The 17,518-nt window shown below is 51.4% G+C and overlaps 7 protein-coding genes across 7 annotated transcripts; 1 reads left to right on the top strand and 6 right to left on the bottom strand.

The window, feature by feature from the left end:
• Positions 1-701: 701 nt before the first annotated feature.
• On the bottom strand, positions 702-2,607 carry ade13 (adenylosuccinase ADE13; the record flags this gene model as incomplete). Its single annotated transcript, XM_026744230.1, has 8 exons — positions 702-952; positions 1,003-1,060; positions 1,118-1,124; positions 1,180-1,258; positions 1,314-1,386; positions 1,443-1,559; positions 1,613-2,430; positions 2,556-2,607. 8 exons carry the CDS (start codon positions 2,605-2,607, stop codon positions 702-704), a joined length of 1,455 nt encoding a protein of 484 aa, XP_026607393.1.
• Positions 2,608-3,092: 485 nt separating this feature from the next.
• Positions 3,093-5,098, bottom strand: DSM5745_02213 (EXO70 family protein; the record flags this gene model as incomplete). The annotated part of the gene is made up of 3 exons (XM_026744229.1): positions 3,093-4,480; positions 4,537-4,754; positions 4,815-5,098. 3 exons carry the CDS (start codon positions 5,096-5,098, stop codon positions 3,093-3,095), a joined length of 1,890 nt encoding a protein of 629 aa, XP_026607392.1.
• Positions 5,099-5,562: 464 nt separating this feature from the next.
• DSM5745_02212 (putative phospholipase A2 (PlaA)) lies at positions 5,563-8,052 on the top strand (the record flags this gene model as incomplete). The annotated part of the gene is made up of 1 exon (XM_026744228.1): positions 5,563-8,052. The coding sequence occupies one exon, from the start codon at positions 5,563-5,565 to the stop codon at positions 8,050-8,052; it is 2,490 nt and encodes an 829-aa protein (XP_026607391.1).
• A 333-nt stretch (positions 8,053-8,385) lies between these two features.
• On the bottom strand, positions 8,386-10,054 carry DSM5745_02211 (putative phosphatidylinositol-3,4,5-trisphosphate 3-phosphatase; the record flags this gene model as incomplete). Its single annotated transcript, XM_026744227.1, has 2 exons — positions 8,386-9,938; positions 9,982-10,054. 2 exons carry the CDS (start codon positions 10,052-10,054, stop codon positions 8,386-8,388), a joined length of 1,626 nt encoding a protein of 541 aa, XP_026607390.1.
• A 674-nt stretch (positions 10,055-10,728) lies between these two features.
• Positions 10,729-11,202, bottom strand: DSM5745_02210 (uncharacterized protein; the record flags this gene model as incomplete). Its single annotated transcript, XM_026744226.1, has 1 exon — positions 10,729-11,202. The coding sequence occupies one exon, from the start codon at positions 11,200-11,202 to the stop codon at positions 10,729-10,731; it is 474 nt and encodes a 157-aa protein (XP_026607389.1).
• A 766-nt stretch (positions 11,203-11,968) lies between these two features.
• DSM5745_02209 (pentatricopeptide repeat protein) lies at positions 11,969-13,995 on the bottom strand (the record flags this gene model as incomplete). The annotated part of the gene is made up of 2 exons (XM_026744225.1): positions 11,969-13,336; positions 13,390-13,995. 2 exons carry the CDS (start codon positions 13,993-13,995, stop codon positions 11,969-11,971), a joined length of 1,974 nt encoding a protein of 657 aa, XP_026607388.1.
• A 370-nt stretch (positions 13,996-14,365) lies between these two features.
• On the bottom strand, positions 14,366-17,032 carry DSM5745_02208 (Histone acetyltransferase type B catalytic subunit; the record flags this gene model as incomplete). Its single annotated transcript, XM_026744224.1, has 6 exons — positions 14,366-14,530; positions 14,584-14,775; positions 15,373-16,288; positions 16,342-16,603; positions 16,673-16,948; positions 17,014-17,032. 6 exons carry the CDS (start codon positions 17,030-17,032, stop codon positions 14,366-14,368), a joined length of 1,830 nt encoding a protein of 609 aa, XP_026607387.1.
• Between the last annotated feature and the right edge of the window lie 486 nt (positions 17,033-17,518).

The following is a 17,518-nucleotide window of genomic DNA, read 5'->3' as shown; positions in this document are numbered from 1 at the left end:
CAGTTTAACATGGGTATAATGATCGCTGGGTCACTGGGCTATATGATGGACGATGATGATGAAGGTATAGTATTTCGGACATTTTCATTGTTTTTTCCTTTTTATCTCTGCAATCTATTTTCTTTTCTTTTCATCTTAGACTTTACCATGTACCTACCGACAGTGCCTCACTGCCTTGTTTTCTTTTGCTTTTCCTTATTTTGCGGCCTGCCGATTCTTTGAATCCTTCGTCCTTGGCTTCATTTAAGTTCAGCCTCTACACGCAGACTTCGTTGCAGATCCTGTGTTTTATATTGTTGACCGACTTTTGGTGGTTGGAGGGATTAATATATAATCGGGTGGAACAGGAAGATAACTATGTACAGGCTTGGAAAGGTGCTCATACCCCCAGGATAGAAATCGTTTTGTACCGTGAATTCGTTATGTTACTATTATATATACATCAATATGTCCTTCTAGCTTTTAACGGAGTGACAGACAAGGAGTGGCCGCGCTGGAACAGACTCTTTGCTTCCCCTCTAACTTTTGACTTCTGATGTTCTGCGTCGCTAAAGCAAAATCGTCCAAAATCTATTCAAACGATCGTGGTGACGTGAGGCAGTCGGATGCATGCAAGATGGCGTAGGCAGCTTAGCCGATCGTCCCTTACACCACGTCAGACAAGACCTGCTCGACTGCCGAGTACTCGATATACGCTCCATCTAAACGTGGAGAGCAGAGGTCTCAGCAGTAGCGAGATGAGTCTCGTAAGGCTGTAGAGCCTTCTTGACCTCGGTCGAGGTGAACTTCTCAACCTGCTGGGGAGCGCGGCCAACAAAGGTGCTGGGGTCGAGAAGAGCGTCGAGCTCGCCGAGGATAGGGGCGAAGAACTCGGTGCGGCGAATGCGGTCAAGGAGGTCGTTGTTCTTGCCGTGCTTCTTCACGTTGTCGGAGGCTTGGTGGGAGAGAACGCCTGATTTCAAGTTAGGAAATGTCTGGAAAGTATGAAAAGTGGGGACGTACGGATCTCCTCGTGGGCGTCCTGGCGGGAAAGACCCTTCTTGACACAGGCCATGATGACCTAGATATGTATTATTAGTTTCGGGGTCGGATTAGAATAGAAGGATAGGATGCCTACGTTCTCACTAGATGCAGGGTTAGCTTGAAGGTGATACAGACTGGGGAAAGGTGGAAACGTACGTTGCCATAAATGGAAGCTCATCGTTAACACGACGCTTGATGACTTCAGGGTACACGACGAATCCAGAGGTGACGTTGTCTGAATGGCGGTAAGCCGACAGAATTATACGTAGATCTAGACCATTTGGACTTACTGAGAAGGATAAGGCACGCGTCAGCGCAGAGGTAAAGCTCAGGAATACTGATGCGGCGGATAGCGCTGTCATCCTGTCCAATTATTAGTTGCCGAAGCGGGCCAGACAAATGGGGACGGAATATCTTACCAATGAACGTTCGAACCACTGAGCGGAGTAGGTGTCCAGGGCGTCCTTGGGGAGATTCTGGAGGTGCCTGCCCAGAGAGCACAGACGCTCAGACCGCATAGGGTTGCGCTTGTAAGCCTGCATACCCTAGTCAGAGCAAATCATCATTACGTGACGCACGGATAACCCACCATAGCACTGCTGCCAATCTGGTCCTTTTCAAAGGGCTCCTCAACTTCCTTGAGCATAGCTAAGTGGCGGATGTCAATACCGATGCGCTCGCAGGTGGACCCGAAGGAGCCCAGTGCATTAGCTACGTCAACATCAATCTTGCGAGAGTATGTTTGACTGGAGATGATGAAAGCAGATTCAAATCCGGCCTTCTCGGTGACGAGCTCATCCAGCCGCTCGACCTTGGCGTGGTCTCCGTTGAAGATCTGGAGGAACGAAGCCTGGGTACCAGTTGTACCCTTGACACCTCGGAAACGCAGATCATCACGCGCCCGCTCGAGGTTCCTCAAATCCATCAGCAAGTCCTGAATCCACAAACAAGCCCTCTTTCCGACCGTGACGAGCTGCGCAGGCTGTCCGTGGGTGAAACCCAGGCAGGGCAGGTCCTTGTACTGCTTGGCAAAAGCAGACAGCTTGTCAATGACAACCGCCAACTTGGGAATTAGGATGTCGAGGCCGTCACGCAGGAAGATCAAGTCGGCATTGTCGGTGCAGTAGCAAGAGGTGGCACCCCAGTGGATGATTCCAGCAGCTGCAGGGGCAACCTGACCGTATGCGTGGACGTGGGCCATAACATCGTGTCTCCGGCGCTTCTCCTCCTCAGCAGCAACCTTGAATTCTTCGTCCTTGATAGTGGTGTGTTTCCGCATCTGCTCAATAGCCTCATCGGTAATGGGCAAGCCAAGCTCTGCACCTGTCAGTACATCGGTCCTCCGTGGGGCTGGCGGGTAAGGCAGGATGAGGCACCTTTCTCGGCCTCCGCAAGCCACAGCCACAACTGTCTCCATGTAGAGAACCGGTTCCTGGGAGAGAAAAGATACTTCATCTCATCACCTATATGCCGAGATAGCTGTTAGTCTCCGACCATAAAGCGAAAGCATGATTGAGTCATGAGGGACTTACTCGCATAGCGCGAGTTGAGAGGCGTCTGGTACACATCATTGCTGGAGGACATGGTGTCAGACAGCAATTGGAACGGTCTCGAGGAAACTGAGAGGCTGCGGTATGAGAAAGGGGCTGAGATGGCTGCTGGAATCTGAGCTGTGCGGTCGACGCCCCCGGACGAAATTTTGTAGCGGGGTCGAAGGCTTATCAATGCTAATCACGTTATCGGAGCCGCTTATCATCACATGACCCTTCTTTTCGACCCCACTCCCGCCAGGAACAGCCGAAATCGGCCCTCGAAGTACGGGGTCAGAACCGCCCGAAACTAAACCACCCCAGCTTACGGAGTATAGACTCTCGGAGTTAACGTAGTGTCTTAACTTGACATTGCTAAGTAGTCATTTTACCAAGCACTATTGCAGTTCGGCTCTAGAAAAGGAAAACTCGCAAATTTCCCTGGTAAACGGGATATGGGCTGTTATTTACATAGAAATGTTAAGAATAGATTAAATTAAGACACAGAATTCCCATGTCTACTGTATCAGCAATCAAATATTACTGCAGGGCTGCGAGCTGTGCAGCCAGGCTGCCCTTGTCATACTTGGTGTATTTACCGCGGCCTTTATCAATTTCATGATAACGGTCGTAGAATCGAGAGTATAGCGGCTCAAGCACCGCCTGCACTTCGCGAGCAAGCACATTTCGTACTTCTCGCTCCATATGGAAGGACTTATGACGTGCAACGAGATCATCAAAGCTCGCATTGAACGACTTGAACTTGTCCTTAATAGCATCTTTGTCGCGGGACGACAAGGACTTGACGATGGCGGTAGAATCGACGACGCCGCTCGACTGAGGCCGATTTCCGCCCCTGCCAGACGTGTATTGAACATCGAGCAGGTAATGCGACGTCTCCTTCCAGGCATCTAGGTAAGTTGATGTTGCACGCTTGCGGAATGTGTCGATCCTGGAAATACTGTCTGGAGAACCGAGAAGCTTCGCTAGCTCTGGGCTCGATCGAATAGCACGGTCCACGAGACAAAAAACGTTCGAGAGGAAAACACCCTGAACAGCTTTTGTTCGGTGCAAGTTCCGACTCCGAGATTCCAGAGCGATCAGGAGAGTCTCGATCACATCAAGGACGAAATGGGAGAACAGAGCATCGCTGTCTGGATTGACATCCAAAGGAGTGTTCATTGAAGCGGATGTTGAGCGCCAATTTCCGTCTCCCAAAGAAGTCAAAATAGAAGCCAGAGGCTTCTGGTAACCAGTCAGCTCAATGAGGGAATGCATAACCTTGTCCACAAGAGGCGTGGGAGCGCCATTTGGCGGGAGCATAGGAATAGCCAAAGCACTGCGCTTTGTCTCCTCCAAAATTTCTGCAAGAGAAGATTTGGCCGTTTCCCGGACAGGCCTCAGAGCCTCTAGGAATAGACTCTTAAGTTCACCCGTCTTTAGTTCTATATTGTAAGACTTGGCTGTGACGATGTCAATGATTTCAAACGCCAAGAAGCAGTCCGTGAGGAGGTTCGAGCGAATGTACTCATTCAGCTCCCGTAGAGTCTTCGAGTATTCGGCAAGCGCGGAGCGGCAGGTCATTTGCAGAGCCAGGCCCCGGTGGTCTCCCGTAAAGATTTGATTTATGGCGTCCCATTCGGCGTATATGAAATTCTCCAAAGCGTTGGAATAGATCCCAATACCATTAGTGCCTTGCTTATACGGCGACTCATCTGCTGCTCTTCGCTTCAACGTGTTGAGGGATGCAATGGCCAGGTTTTGTGTGCTCGTTGTAATATATGGTCCTCTAACATCGGCGTAGATCCTAAGGGCAGGGCTGCCACCCTCACCACGATGCGGGGTATGGATTGCTGCTGAGCTTATCGCAACACAGATAGGCGCGATTTCGGCTATCTTGTCCTTCGGGATCGAAGGGAACGGAAGGTCTATTCGGGGCAGAGAAGTAAGTTGCCATCCTAGTAAGCGAGATGCAGAGTATTACCCTTAGTCAGGTAGTGTAGTGGCTCAATAGGGCTGACATGCTCGCCTAGTTTGAGCCGCAGCAGGTCTTGCAACTTTGAATTACCAATGCCCAAGAGAGATGTGAATTCGCTGATGGCCTTCTGGTTCGATTTCAAATTTGTTGACGTGAGGTCTACTAACGCATTGTCCACGCGCCTCATTGCCGCCAGGTACTGTGAAAGATCGTCCATCTGTGGACTGTTCATTCCGACCAGGGGTTAGAAGCGTATACAGACTATGGGACGCATGGGAACTCACCCGGCCCGAATGATGCCCTCTTCTCGGTTCTTCGCATCTAGAGGCTGTCGCAGTCGCTCAATCGCTTCAACTACCCTGTCGATATTGCTGTTGGTAATCTGAAGCGATTGTGTGTTGCTATATATGGGGCCGATAGCATGCTTCACGACATTTCCGCCGGTTTCGAGGCGTACAAGTGATCCTTGAATCTTCTTTGTGAGCAGCTTGAGTTTCTCCAAGTTTGCATACAACACTTCCACCTCAGCGCTGTCCTCGGCAAACGCCGTATTCCTCGGCGCGACCATAGTCGATGCGTGTAGAGATAAAGACCATGCCCGAAACAGTAAATGCGGGGAATAGCAATGAAGCAAGGAACGAGGCCCCTGGGCCCTAGCCGGTAACTCAGTTCCTCATGAAATAAAGTGGGTAAGATTATCGATGGGCCATGCGAAACACCCCGTAAAAGTGATGGTAGCTGCTGGACCCTGGTCGGAGCAGCAGCCAAGAGCTCGACTGATGGCCACGGCCCGACGATGATCCAAGGGGCCATGTGGCCCATGTCCGAATCGTCAACGACCGTGGATGACGTCATCCTCATGCGACGCAGCGTCCCTGGAGATCGACATTATTGAACAGGGCCTGGCCGAGTCCGACTGGGATCCGTGCCAAGGAAAAGTGACATGAATCCGACATAAATTCCCCCCAATGCCCCAATGCATCCTCCATGTCTCCTCCCCATCCTCATGCCAGGCGTAGTGCCCTTCGCAACATGGGCGCTGCGAGGGCATTCTGTCTTCGTTTTGCTCCTCCGGCCGCCCTGATCTATGTGGGCGGCCGTGTTCTCTGGTCAATCGAGGCTGCGCGCAACAAGTCGCAGTTATTCCTACTACCCGAGCCCACATCACCGTACTCGACCACCTCGACGCAATCCATCCGCGGACAGTCCCGTCACCCAACTGGAAATGACAAGGCCGACCGGAACGACTCTAATCATGTCGAGGGGCACTTCCACAGTAGCAGTGAAGACTCCTCGTCGATATGGTCACATATGATGCAGAGATTTGAAGGCGTCAAGCAGTCTGTTGGTTCGCCTGAGTGGATAGAGCTCGAGCATATCAAGCATTACATAACCCCCGATTGGACCAGGCTTCTCCCAGACACAGTGCAGAAGCTGCAGCGCGAGCTTTCCATGGCCCCCGGCTCTCTAGCAGACCAGATATGGAGGGAGGCTCAAGATCCAGACTTGAACCCAGAGATACTCCGAAAGGCCACGGTGCGCGTTAGCGATAGCCTGTGCAACGATGAGCTGGAGTTCAGACAGAAGCGCCAGAAACATGCCGTAAAAGCGCTGTCTGCCTACTTGAATATTCCCGAGGAAGATATACATCCAGATGATGTCCCGATCATCTCCATGTGTGGCTCAGGAGGTGGTCTACGTGCGCTTGTCGCTGGTACTGGCTCGTACCTGGCTACGCAAGAGGCTGGTCTCTGGGACTGTGTGACTTACACTGCTGGTGTTAGCGGCAGTTGTTGGTTACAGGTTCTCTATCATTCTTCTATTACCGGATGCAACTTTACCAAACTCGTGGCCCATCTAAAGAACCGACTAGGAGTGCACATGGCATTTCCACCGGCGGCACTCAAACTGCTTACGCATGCGCCGACCAACAAGTACCTCCTTAGCGGTCTGGTCCAGAAGCTGAAGGGCGATCCTGGCGCGGACTTTGGTCTGGTCGATATCTACGGCATGCTGCTGGCGGCACGCTTGCTCGTACCCAAAGGCGAGCTTGGATCCTCGGACTTTGACCTCAAGCTATCAAATCAGAACCGCAACATTGCTGATGGAGCTCACCCGCTTCCAATTTATACCGCCGTTCGCCATGAAATTCCAGTCTTGGAGGAGAAGGCAGAAAAGAACGAGAAGCCAATGCCCGAAGACCTTATCAGAGAGTCGCAGAGTGAATCCTGGTTTCAGTGGTTTGAGTTCACCCCATATGAATTTTTTTGCGAGGAACTCAACGCGGGAATACCTACTTGGGCACTTGGAAGACATTTTAGGGACGGAAAGAATGATGTACCTGCTGGAACGACACCCATGCCTGAACTCCATGTTGGCAGCTTGATGGGCGTATGGGGCAGCGCATTCTGCGCGACACTCTCGCATTATTACAAAGAGATCCGTCCACTTGTCAAAGGCATCACCGGATTCGGAGGAATTGATTCTCTAATTCAAGGAAAGTCGAAAGATCTCATCCGAGTACATCCCATCGACCCGGCAACGATACCGAACTACGTGTTAGGAATGAAGGACCAGCTACCTCCATCCTGTCCGGAGTCCATCTTCCAAAGCCAGCACCTGCGACTTATGGATGCAGGAATGAGCAACAACCTTCCGATATACCCATTACTCCGACCTGGCCGCGATGTGGATATCATCATCGCCTTCGACAACTCAGCCGACATCAAGCAAGAGAACTGGCTATCTGTCGTGGACGGCTACGCCCGCCAACGAGGTATCAAAGGCTGGCCAGTTGGAGCCGGCTGGCCCCGAGCAGCCGACACTCTCAGAGAAACAGAACAGAGCCTACGGGAACCAGAGAACATGTCTGAAGAAGCGCTCAACAAGAAAATCACAGCGGCCCAGGACTCCTCCAACTCATCTCCCACCACCACCAACCAAGCCCCAGACTCTCAACCGCCCCCCACAGACACAGACCTAGACTACTGCAACGTCTGGGTCGGAACGAAGCAAGAACGCCTCTCGGAACAGGAACCCCCGCCCTCAAAACGCCTCTTCGACCCCCGCCAATCCCACACCGACCCAAACCACTCCGAATCAGACTTCCACCTCATGCGGCCCGACGCCGGCATCGCAGTCGTGTACTTCCCGCTCCTCCCCAACCCCTCAGCCCCCGACCTCCCCCCCTCAACCTCCCTCACACAACCCTCCCCATCCGACAAACCCAGCGGCTCACAAAACACCTCAAAGTCCCACGACACAGTTGACCCCGAACAACCATTCTCCCCGCACCCTGCTACAATCAACCCAGACGTCGACGACTTCCTGTCAACCTGGAACTTCGTCTACACGCCCGAGCAGATTGATGCCGTTGTGGGTCTGGCAAAGGCGAACTTTGCGCAGGGCGAGCAGCAGGTTAAGCGTGTTGTCAGGGCTGTCTATGAGCGTAAGAAGAAGGATCGGCTTGAGAGGGAGGAGAGGAAGCTTGAGCCGCATAAGGAGGGGCTGAGGCTGAGTTAGAGTTAGGTTAGGGCTACTACTTGTCATACCCTTGGTCAACGAACCGACGAACCAACGGGACTTTGGCCTTGTTTTCTTTTGTTTCTGCTGCATGATTAGCGGTTTTGAATATATTTGTACGGGATACACGATGTACAATGTATGATAGAATAGAAAGCATTTGTTGCCTATTTAATATGTCACATACTAGAATATATATTCAGAGAAACTGAGTGCATAACCATAATTGCTCTCATAAAGATGCTATAAATCATTGTTATGGCCAGACTGCTGAATAGGTATATAGTACATTGGTACTCAGGCTGGGTATTTATACAGAAGTAGCACTATACACTACTTCGACTCACCACTGTCATTTTTGCCTTTTTCTTTCGCATCATCATCCTTCTCTTCCTCGTCTCCCTCTCGCAAAGGGACATTCTCCCTCTTCTGCGCAGTTCCAACGCTCCCAACGCTTCCCTCATCTGCGCTACTATCGACCTTGTCCTCTTCCGTATCGTTCCCGTCCCCTTTGTTCTTATCCTTCAACCTCCAATCCTTGACTACCGTTTCCGGAATCGGCTCACCAGGCTTCGGTTCCGTCACCACACCCCTGGAAACGGGCCTCGTCTTTGCGTGCGCATCCTTAACTTCTGTTGTACTATCATCCGCATACCGCCAAACAACCTTCAGCCGATCAAGCGCCTTGATTCCCTTTCTGGACGTGCCCTTTATACCGTCCATAGCGTCCCACTCAATCTCGAAGACGCCAGAATCGTACTGATCGCCACCTTCGAAGTACGGGTTAAACCACACGTGGGCGATGGAGGTGACCATTGCCAGCCCTGTGTAGGAGGCAGCTTTGCTGCGGCGCTCGAAGTCGATGTTTATGTCAGGAGAAGGTAGAAGTAAGGGTGACGAGGGTCTGAGGAGGACGGCGTGAGTGTGTTTCTGAGGCGGTTGAGAGGTATTTGTTGTTGTGGGTGTTGTAGGGCTTGAGGTGGAGGCGGGCGTGGTAGATGGGAAGAGGGAGGAATCAGATTCGGTGGCGGATATGGGTTCTTGCCCTTGTCCTTGGATGCTTGAGTGAGAGGTCTTGGTTGCCTTGAGTTTCTGTATGGGACCGGGCTTCTTGAGGTTGTCGTTGCTGCTGCTGCTGTTGCCATTGTTTTCGTCGTCGCTGGTATTATTGGACAACTGCAACTGCGACTGCGACTGCGAAGTATCACTCGACATGAAAGTTCGCTCATCCTTGTGGAACATATGGAACTGCTTGATCTTTTGCCCATTCTCCACGTATCCCTCGACCGCAACCTTGACGCCATCCCGCAACCCCCGGACATGGATCTCGAGGATCTCAACCGGCCGCTCCACGTACCTCTTTCCCATCTCGTTCGTCCATCGATTCACATACCGCACCCACCGCAGCTGACTGGGTATACTGACGCCAGACCCAAAGCCGACCCTCATCCGGCGCTCCGTGAAACGCTGCAGCGCATCCTCCATCTTCCACCCCTCCTGACTAATTAGGTACGAGCAGGCCATTGTCCCGCTACGTCCCTTACCAGCCTTACAATGCACGACTGCAATTCGTTGCCTCTGCTTTTCATCTTTCTTCTTGTTCTCCTGCCCCTCCGCCTCAGACCCATCCAACCGCTGCAACCAGTTCCGCATACTAGCCACAACTTTCGGAATCAGCGCAAAAGGCGGCGGATGGTGGTCCGGGAATGGAAAGTGGTGGATTCGCCCATATACCTCCGAATCGGGGTAGCCTGTGCCCTCGGCGCGAAACTCCCAAATACACCAATCGGCACCATGTTTATTATCGAGGAAATTGACGAGCTGTTTCAGCGGTGTGCGGTATGCAATTTTGGGGTAGTTTGTTGACGGGCCGGAAGTTGCGATTACTATATGTCAAAGTAAAAATAAGGTTAGATAACAGTGATAAACTCGAGCCAAAAGTCGGATAGGGCAAGGGGATGGGACTGCCCAGGGTGGGTGGTCTCACTGTTATCGGCGACATAGCAAAGGTCGAGACCTGTTTCAGCGTGTTGTAAACGAGGCCCAGCGACGATTTGTCGCAGGATCGAGGCCTGCGTTGGGCGAAAGCCAAGTGTGCAGGTTAGTCTGGGCGCTGCTAGCAGAGGCTGGGGTGGGTTTGGGTTGAGGTGGAATGGGGCCGCATACCATGAGTTGTAAGTTGCAACTTGTGCCGGACAAACACCAGATTTACTGCAAGGGAAAGGGCTTGACTGGCAGTGAAGGATAAATATTCAGAGGCAATGTGTATGGATGGAGCAAGTTATTTTATGTGATACGTCGAAAGACGCGTTCGACGGTCAACGGGCGCCAAGACGCTGATGTCATCGAGGCGTCTTGTTTGCCCTTGTATAGCCTCATTGCCTGCCGAATCGGATCCATTGTAGACACTGCCTGCTTGAAGAATAAGATCTAGGGCAGAGTACAGCTGAGTTGATTTGGAATAAATGCCACATTCAATAATTGAAGACATTACATTAAACAATAACAATAGCATCGCAGATGCTTAGCGCAAAAACATACTAAGACAGCCCGCAGTAAAAACCGTCGATATCCCAATCATTCAATAATCAGATCCATCCAGGATCCGAGCCCGAATACGCATACGGGGTTCAGCGTATACACCCATCCAGCTTCAGCTCCAAAGGTTAAAACCACCTAAGCAACCCCGTAAACACTCCCCACGGGAATCGTAAACGTCCCCGTCGAGTTGCTAGCAACACTGACATTCTTCTCGCCGAACGCATAGAACTCCTCAAACATGCCCTCGCGCCACTGGTGCTCCACGGAGACAGTCCAGTTAGGGTAGGTGGCGGGTTCAATCTGCGCAAGGATGCCGGCGTCCTTGCAGGGGGCATAGTCGTCCTGCGTGCTGGTGCCGTTGCACGTCGTGTTAAAGCCCGGTGTGTTTTGCGAGGCGTGGCCGAGGATGTTGAAGCTGTAGACGCAGCCGCCGGGCGAGCAGCCCAGGGCAAAGTGCGAGACGTGCCATGTCAATGCTGGGTTTGTGGGGTCGGCGGTGCGCTCGCGCTGGGGCATGCGGTAGGCGGATTGCGGGATTTTGGCCGTGGTTGTTGATGCGAGGGAGAGGAGGGCGAGGGAGAGGGTTGTGAGGGTTGATGTGAGATGCATTTTGGTGGTTGTTTGTTTGTTTGTTCTGTTTATGGAATGGGTATAGAGAGATGAATGGTTTTTGGGGGGAATGTTGTACAAAGTTTTACTCTAGAAGTAGGAAGGAAGGGGATTATAAGAGGAAAGCAGTGAGCGATATAGAGTGGTATGGTAGCGAAAAGTTGAGACAATTGGGATGCAACGACTATAAATGGAAGATCGCTTGGCGGCGTCTGAACTGCAGATCCCCAGGGGTTCTAACTTCTAAGCTTACACAACAGGAGAACAGTCGAATGGCATGCCCTGCCGAACGGCTCCCAGCCCACCCGATAAGATGGTTGTGACGCGAAACTGGCCGCTGTCTGACGCTGCGACATGGATGTGGACTGCCAAACCGGTTTGCACTACTGTTGCCTCGGTGGTTCCTCAGTTCCTGGCCGGTTCACCAGTGGGACCTGCAGCGACCCTGGCCGAGATTAAATGCTTCAGCTGTGCACTTGTCTTGACTTGGTGCGTCCACGGTCTCAGAAACTGGAGTCGGGTAGTTACTCGAGTCAGGCAACTCAAAGTTTGATAAAACAATGTTGATGGACAAACAATGGGATATAATAGGATTGTGTCGAACAATGAAGATTCAAAACAGCACGGGGTATCATTGCGATCAGCATTAGTGCGGCCCGTTTTCCTTAGCTCGCCGGATTGGGGTCCGGGATTCAGGCTGGAGACATCTAATATCCTATATCCTGAATCTTTGTGTCTGAATAATGTACAATAGCGGTGCGAAACATCATGACTGCCTCTCAGTCTCACTGCCATCCTTGGCCTCCGCAGTGGCCGTATTGAGCTTCTCAGACTTGGCCTCCAGATCCTCTGGGGTAGTGAGACTGGGCTCGTAGTCTTCCCAGCCCTCCTCTTCTTTCGCCTCCGCAATGCTCTGTGCTCTTCTCTTCTCCCTTCTTCTTGCCTTGTATTTATCCCTGTCCCTCTTGTGCTTCTCCCTTTGTTTATCTGTTAGGCTATAGAACTGACGCTTGTTCTCCTCACACATCTTAGCAGCCCACTCATCGCGGTTCTTTGATTCCTCACATAGACGGATCATATCCTTGCGTGTTTGGTTTCTTACCTTGAACCCGCGTTTGGATAGATCATTGGCGTAGAGATAGGCGGATTGAAAGTTGCCGGTCTTCACACAGAGAAAGATCAGGTGCTCAAACGTCTCTCCGGTCGGGGCCACACCCAGTTTTGCCATCTCCTTCACAAAGAATGCGGCTGCCTGGGCATTGCGGCCGGTTCGGCTCATGCCAAGCAAGGAGTTGAAGACTCCCAATGAGGGATTTTTGCCGCAAAGTGCGTAAAGCTCCTTGTAAATCCTGACTCCGTCATCAACAATGAACGGGTCCCTGGCCGCGGCCTTCTCACACAGATCAACAACGAGCATAGCAGATTCAGATGGTATTGTGTGTCCTAACTCCTTCAAGTCTTTGAGACGATTCCAAATCTTCAATGGATGTACCTCATGCGTCAAGCAATAGGCACGGATGTAACGATAACACCTCATTCGCACATGTCGGTCAATCCCGATGCATACGTCAAGTGCGGCAAACAGATCACCGTCTTCAAGGTGCCCTCTCGTCAAGCCCAGATAATCTTTATATCGAGGCTTCGCGCCATTGTGCCTTAGTATTGCCTCTACAGCGGCCTGGAGCCGCGTATCCTTATTGCGCGCTGCAACCTCAAGAACCCTCTCACAAACGATGCGTTCCGGGTGAGAATTCTTCAGTTCCACAATCTTCCACCAGATAAAGGATGTTAAGCCATGATGGCGAGCTCTGCTTGCTGCGTGAAGGACGTTATTCCAAAACTCTGTCTTCATACCGTGCCCTTGGTTCAGACGAGCCTCCATCAGCTCACGAACCAGATCGAACTCGTTGAATTCAAGGAGATTGTATACCAAAAGACTGTGTAGCCAGTCTTTGACGACGATGTGTTTCCTCCCCATGTGCGCGAGATGGTCCAGGGCTAGCTCGAATTGGTGCTCCCTAATCAAGCCCGCCACAACGTGATGCCAATCATCCTCGCTAAGGGTAATCCATCGGCTCCGCAGCATCCGTAGCACGTCCTGCCGCAGGATGAAGTCGGGATGAACAGCGAGTGCCTTGAGGATGAAGCGTCAGCCTACACTCGGGACAAGGCCAAGAATTGACGTACCAGCAGCGCTGCGCGTAGTGGGCTAGCATCAAGCGGAACATTGTGCTCTTCCATCTCCGCAAGTAAGCTCCGCACCGTAATTGATGATCCATGCTCAGGGTCCGAATTTGAATGTATAATCGCCTTATAATGTCGAACATCTGGTTTGATTCCACGATCCCGTAACAAGACATATAATGGCTGCATCGCATTCTGCAGTTTCGCGGTAACCTCGGCTATTTTGGTAAGCTTGTCCTCTACCTCGTTCGTTGGAAGAACTTTCATGCTGTCTGGCGCATTTGGAGGCGGTCTTCTTCCAACTCGTACGCCCCGGTATGCATGTTTTCCACCATTTTTCGTCTTGTTTTCCCCATGATACTTTGCCGGTTCGTTAACAAGTCCCCCACTGGCGTCTTTATCTTGATCGATTCTCTCATCCGAGTGTCTGGCAGAAGTGGTGCTGTTGCGTTCCTGGAGACATCGCGCTATCGTATGTAGCGGAACCAGCGAAGGACATCGGGGCCGTCGCGATGGAAGGGTGTTGAAAAGGCGCTTCGACGTATTTGTCCGGAGTATTGGGCAGAGATAATGTTGTAATTGAGCCGTACTGAGTCTCTTGCGAGACATTATGACTGCATAGCAGCTACAAGAGAGAATGTTGGGACTCCAGGGCTCGAAAAACGATCGCGGTCTCACGTGACATTGAGGCTTACTTCCAGCGCATTTACTACTTAGAAGACTACGGAGTACCTACGAATGCGGAACTGCATAACTGATATCTGCTTCATTTCACGTGGATCATAAATTGATGATGATAGCAATAAAGTTACGCGGCAAGCTCCCATCAAAAAAACAACCCGATACGCCAGGCCATGCTCATGAACCCAACTGGTCAACGGTTCCATCATCCGCTGCTACCTGCATAATCTCCGGGGTATCTATCATTGCACTGTCTCACTCTCCGCTCATCGTCCATGTTCCATGTCAACTTGTGACCTTAGTTTCCACCCCGACCGCGCCCGCGTCCACGGCCCCGACCACCACGGCCTCCTCGGTCTCCCCGTCCACCCTCACGAGGCCCGCGGTTGCGATTTTGAGGTTGGTTCTGCTGCTGTTCCTTGACCATCTCGATGATCTCTTCCGGGATCCGTAGGTATTTGATCTAGAGAGAATCCTGGTTAGTCGGACGCTGCTACACGGGGGCGCATAACGTACGTTGTTTCCGCGGACGTAAACTTCGGGGAGTTTGAAAAAGCGATCGCCCTCGGGGCTTGTTTGAACGACCTCCCGCAGTATTAAGTTCATCCAGTTATCGCAGTTGGCAAGGTGTCCGTTCAGGGTCTCGCCGTTCTTGAGCTCGACGAGCATGGGGTGACCTTGGGCGGCCGTCAAGAGACCGAGAGGGAGCTACAGCCACGGACGTTAGCTAGAATCCGAATATTTTGAGTCTGCGCCTAGGATGGGTGGTTACCATTATGGCTGTAGGTGAGTGCGGAGTGTGCGATGCGAAGAGGAATTGGCGTGGTTTCTGAGGAATGGAGTTACCGTCGTTAGATCACCAGTTCAAGCGATAATACTAGTGGCGGTCAGGTGTAGATAGCTATTGAGCGAATCAAAGTGAGATACTTCCACGGAATAAGAGCGAGATTCAGCAACCTTGGAGCTGTGACATCGGCGGGTTGTCGGAAGATCAGAAACCCCGCACTCCGATCTATACCGGTATGTGAACAGTCTCTTCTTGTCTCATCAATGTGGTCTAAGAAAGTTAGTTATTACACTCGTTGCTTTGGTGATAATCAGCTTCTCAATCCACACTGTCAGCTGGCTTTTGCGTCTCATGAGGTTTATTCGAAAGTACTATTCAAGAGTTCAATTTACGTTCGACTTAGGGTTATCGCAAGTATTGATATTTTTACACAACAGGTCCGATCAGACTCAGGACTTTGAGTTGGTCAAATAAAAATCGTCGTGTCAGTCGAGAATGGACCCAAAGCGCTTCTATACCTTTGGTCGTTTTGCAGCCGCAGACTCGTCTTCCTCATCATCTTCATCCTCCACGGTGAATTTTCGCTTTGTTCGCTGCTCTCTGTTGTTTGACGCTTCGGCTTCTTCTTGTTGGGCTTTGAGGCGCTCCTCTCGTTCGTCGAAGAACCCGAAAAGCTGCTCGTATCCATCCTCCACATTTGTGACGGTATCTTCGAGGGCTGTATGACGCTCGCTCATCTTCAGCTGGATCAGCACATCCCGAGAGCGCTTGTAGAGGCGTTGTTTCGTAAGCATGCGCCACCAATAGTACCGCCGGTTATTCGGGTCGTCATCTCTATGTTTCTTGACGAGAAGTCGTGCCATATTCGCCCCGCCCTTTCGACGATTTTTGAGCGGAATCTGGCTGAGCAGAAACATTTCCTGAATATGCGCGAACTGGGTTGGTTCTATCTTGAAAGCTGTGCGGATGTCGCTGAGGGTTTTGAGAGGAAGGAGGGATAATGTAGGGACACGCTTTGTCTTTTTAGAGGCCTCGCCCCATGGGTCAGGGTTGATGTTGATGTTATTTTTGAGCAACTCAGGGCGCAGAATCTGGTAGTCGGCCGAATCCCGGAGCACGTCGAAGGATTCGTTCGGGTCCTCGACGGTCAGTTCCGCGATTGTTGAATCGTCGAGGCATGCCTTGTGAATGGTATTGTAAAGATTCACGCCGTGTCCGGTTCCTTGATGTGGGGGAAGGATCAGAAATTGAGCAATTCGGAGTCTTGACGGCAACTCCCGTGGTCGAACTGGCTCGGCTGCAGGAAACGGCCAGTCTTTAGTAGTAGGCTGCTCGGAACGATCTCTCTTGTAAAACCACCATCGATAGGTGGTGGCGTAACCGACTATGGAGTACGATGACCCTTTCGGAGTGGGAGGCTCGACCTTCTCATATCTGGTATTTGTTAGCTCGCACACTTTTTTAGTTTGTCAATTCGGGTACCCTACACAAAGTAAACTGTCCACCGATCCAGTGTCCATTCAGGGTCATCTGTTGTGAGAGGTGTTCCAGCCTCGATGAAAAATGATACCATAATCTGAAACCGGTTCAGCAACAGCTGCACTTGAGGATCCGCAAGGGACGCGGCCCAGATCTCGTAGTCTCGTCCGCGAACAGAATAGCTATGCGCGAGCTCGCCCGGTGGCACAAAATCCTTTTCGTCTTCCTCCTGGACGGCGCTTTCGAACTCGGATAGTGAAGATAAGGCCTCTATATTAAAGCGCGCGTTAGGAATCGCCTAATGTAGGAGTCGCATATATACATAAAGAGCGTTCTCACCTTCAGGGAGGAAATCCTTCAATGCCCCGGTAACATCAGTAGGCTCGGCATCTTCCACAGCCGTGAACTTCTCATCGTGCGAAACATGGAGATGAGGACGAAGATTATGCGCGGCAAATCGCAGCCGGATAATTAATCCCTTGTAGCCGAAGATGCGCTCATCTTCGCCGAAGATCGGATATGTGAATTGGGGATGAAAGGTCGAGAGTGTCTTGGGCTTTTGCTGATCGGGTTGAACAATGGTGATTTGAACGGCGTCGTTGGCGTCGCAAGACCCTGGGTAGTGTTCGAGTCAGCTTGGAGAGCAATCATTGACGGGTTGGAAATTTGGGAAAGTGTACATTCGTCTTCTGTCGACATTATGATATCTCTCGGTCCGGATGATGGTGTAGATGGCGGAGTGAGGTAAGATGGAGAGATGCGTTTCATCGAAGCTCTCTTTCTTTGCGCGTCTCATCGCGTTGCGCGGAGCTGGAGCTGGAGCCCGGGCGGGGCGGGACCGGTATAACTCCTTCGGGGTTAGCGCCATTTTCACTTGTCCTCGTCACAGAGTGCTTGGAGGTCAAGCACCTTCATCTTGCCGCCCAGCGGCCCAGGAGGACTATTCGCTCAATTAGCAATTCGAAAAGGTGTTTAGTGTTAAATTCACTTAGGTATCAGCGCGGAATGGTATCTTGAACATTTGTTTTTTTTGGTATTGCCTCGGCTTCCAACTAGTCTGGACAATGTCCGATTCTGCTGGGATCTTAGTATATCTCCCGTTGAACCTGCTCAGATAATCAGAACTCCTAACATATTACGGAGTGCCAGAAGAGCTATTTAAAGTGCTACTCAATTCTCTCGATA

The sequence above is a fragment of the Aspergillus mulundensis genome (assembly GCF_003369625.1).
Source record: "Aspergillus mulundensis strain DSM 5745 chromosome Unknown scaffold_1, whole genome shotgun sequence".
Lineage (NCBI taxonomy): Eukaryota > Fungi > Ascomycota > Eurotiomycetes > Eurotiales > Aspergillaceae > Aspergillus > Aspergillus mulundensis.
Note: the sequence above shows the minus strand (reverse complement) of the source record. Positions and strands in the feature narration are given on the sequence as shown.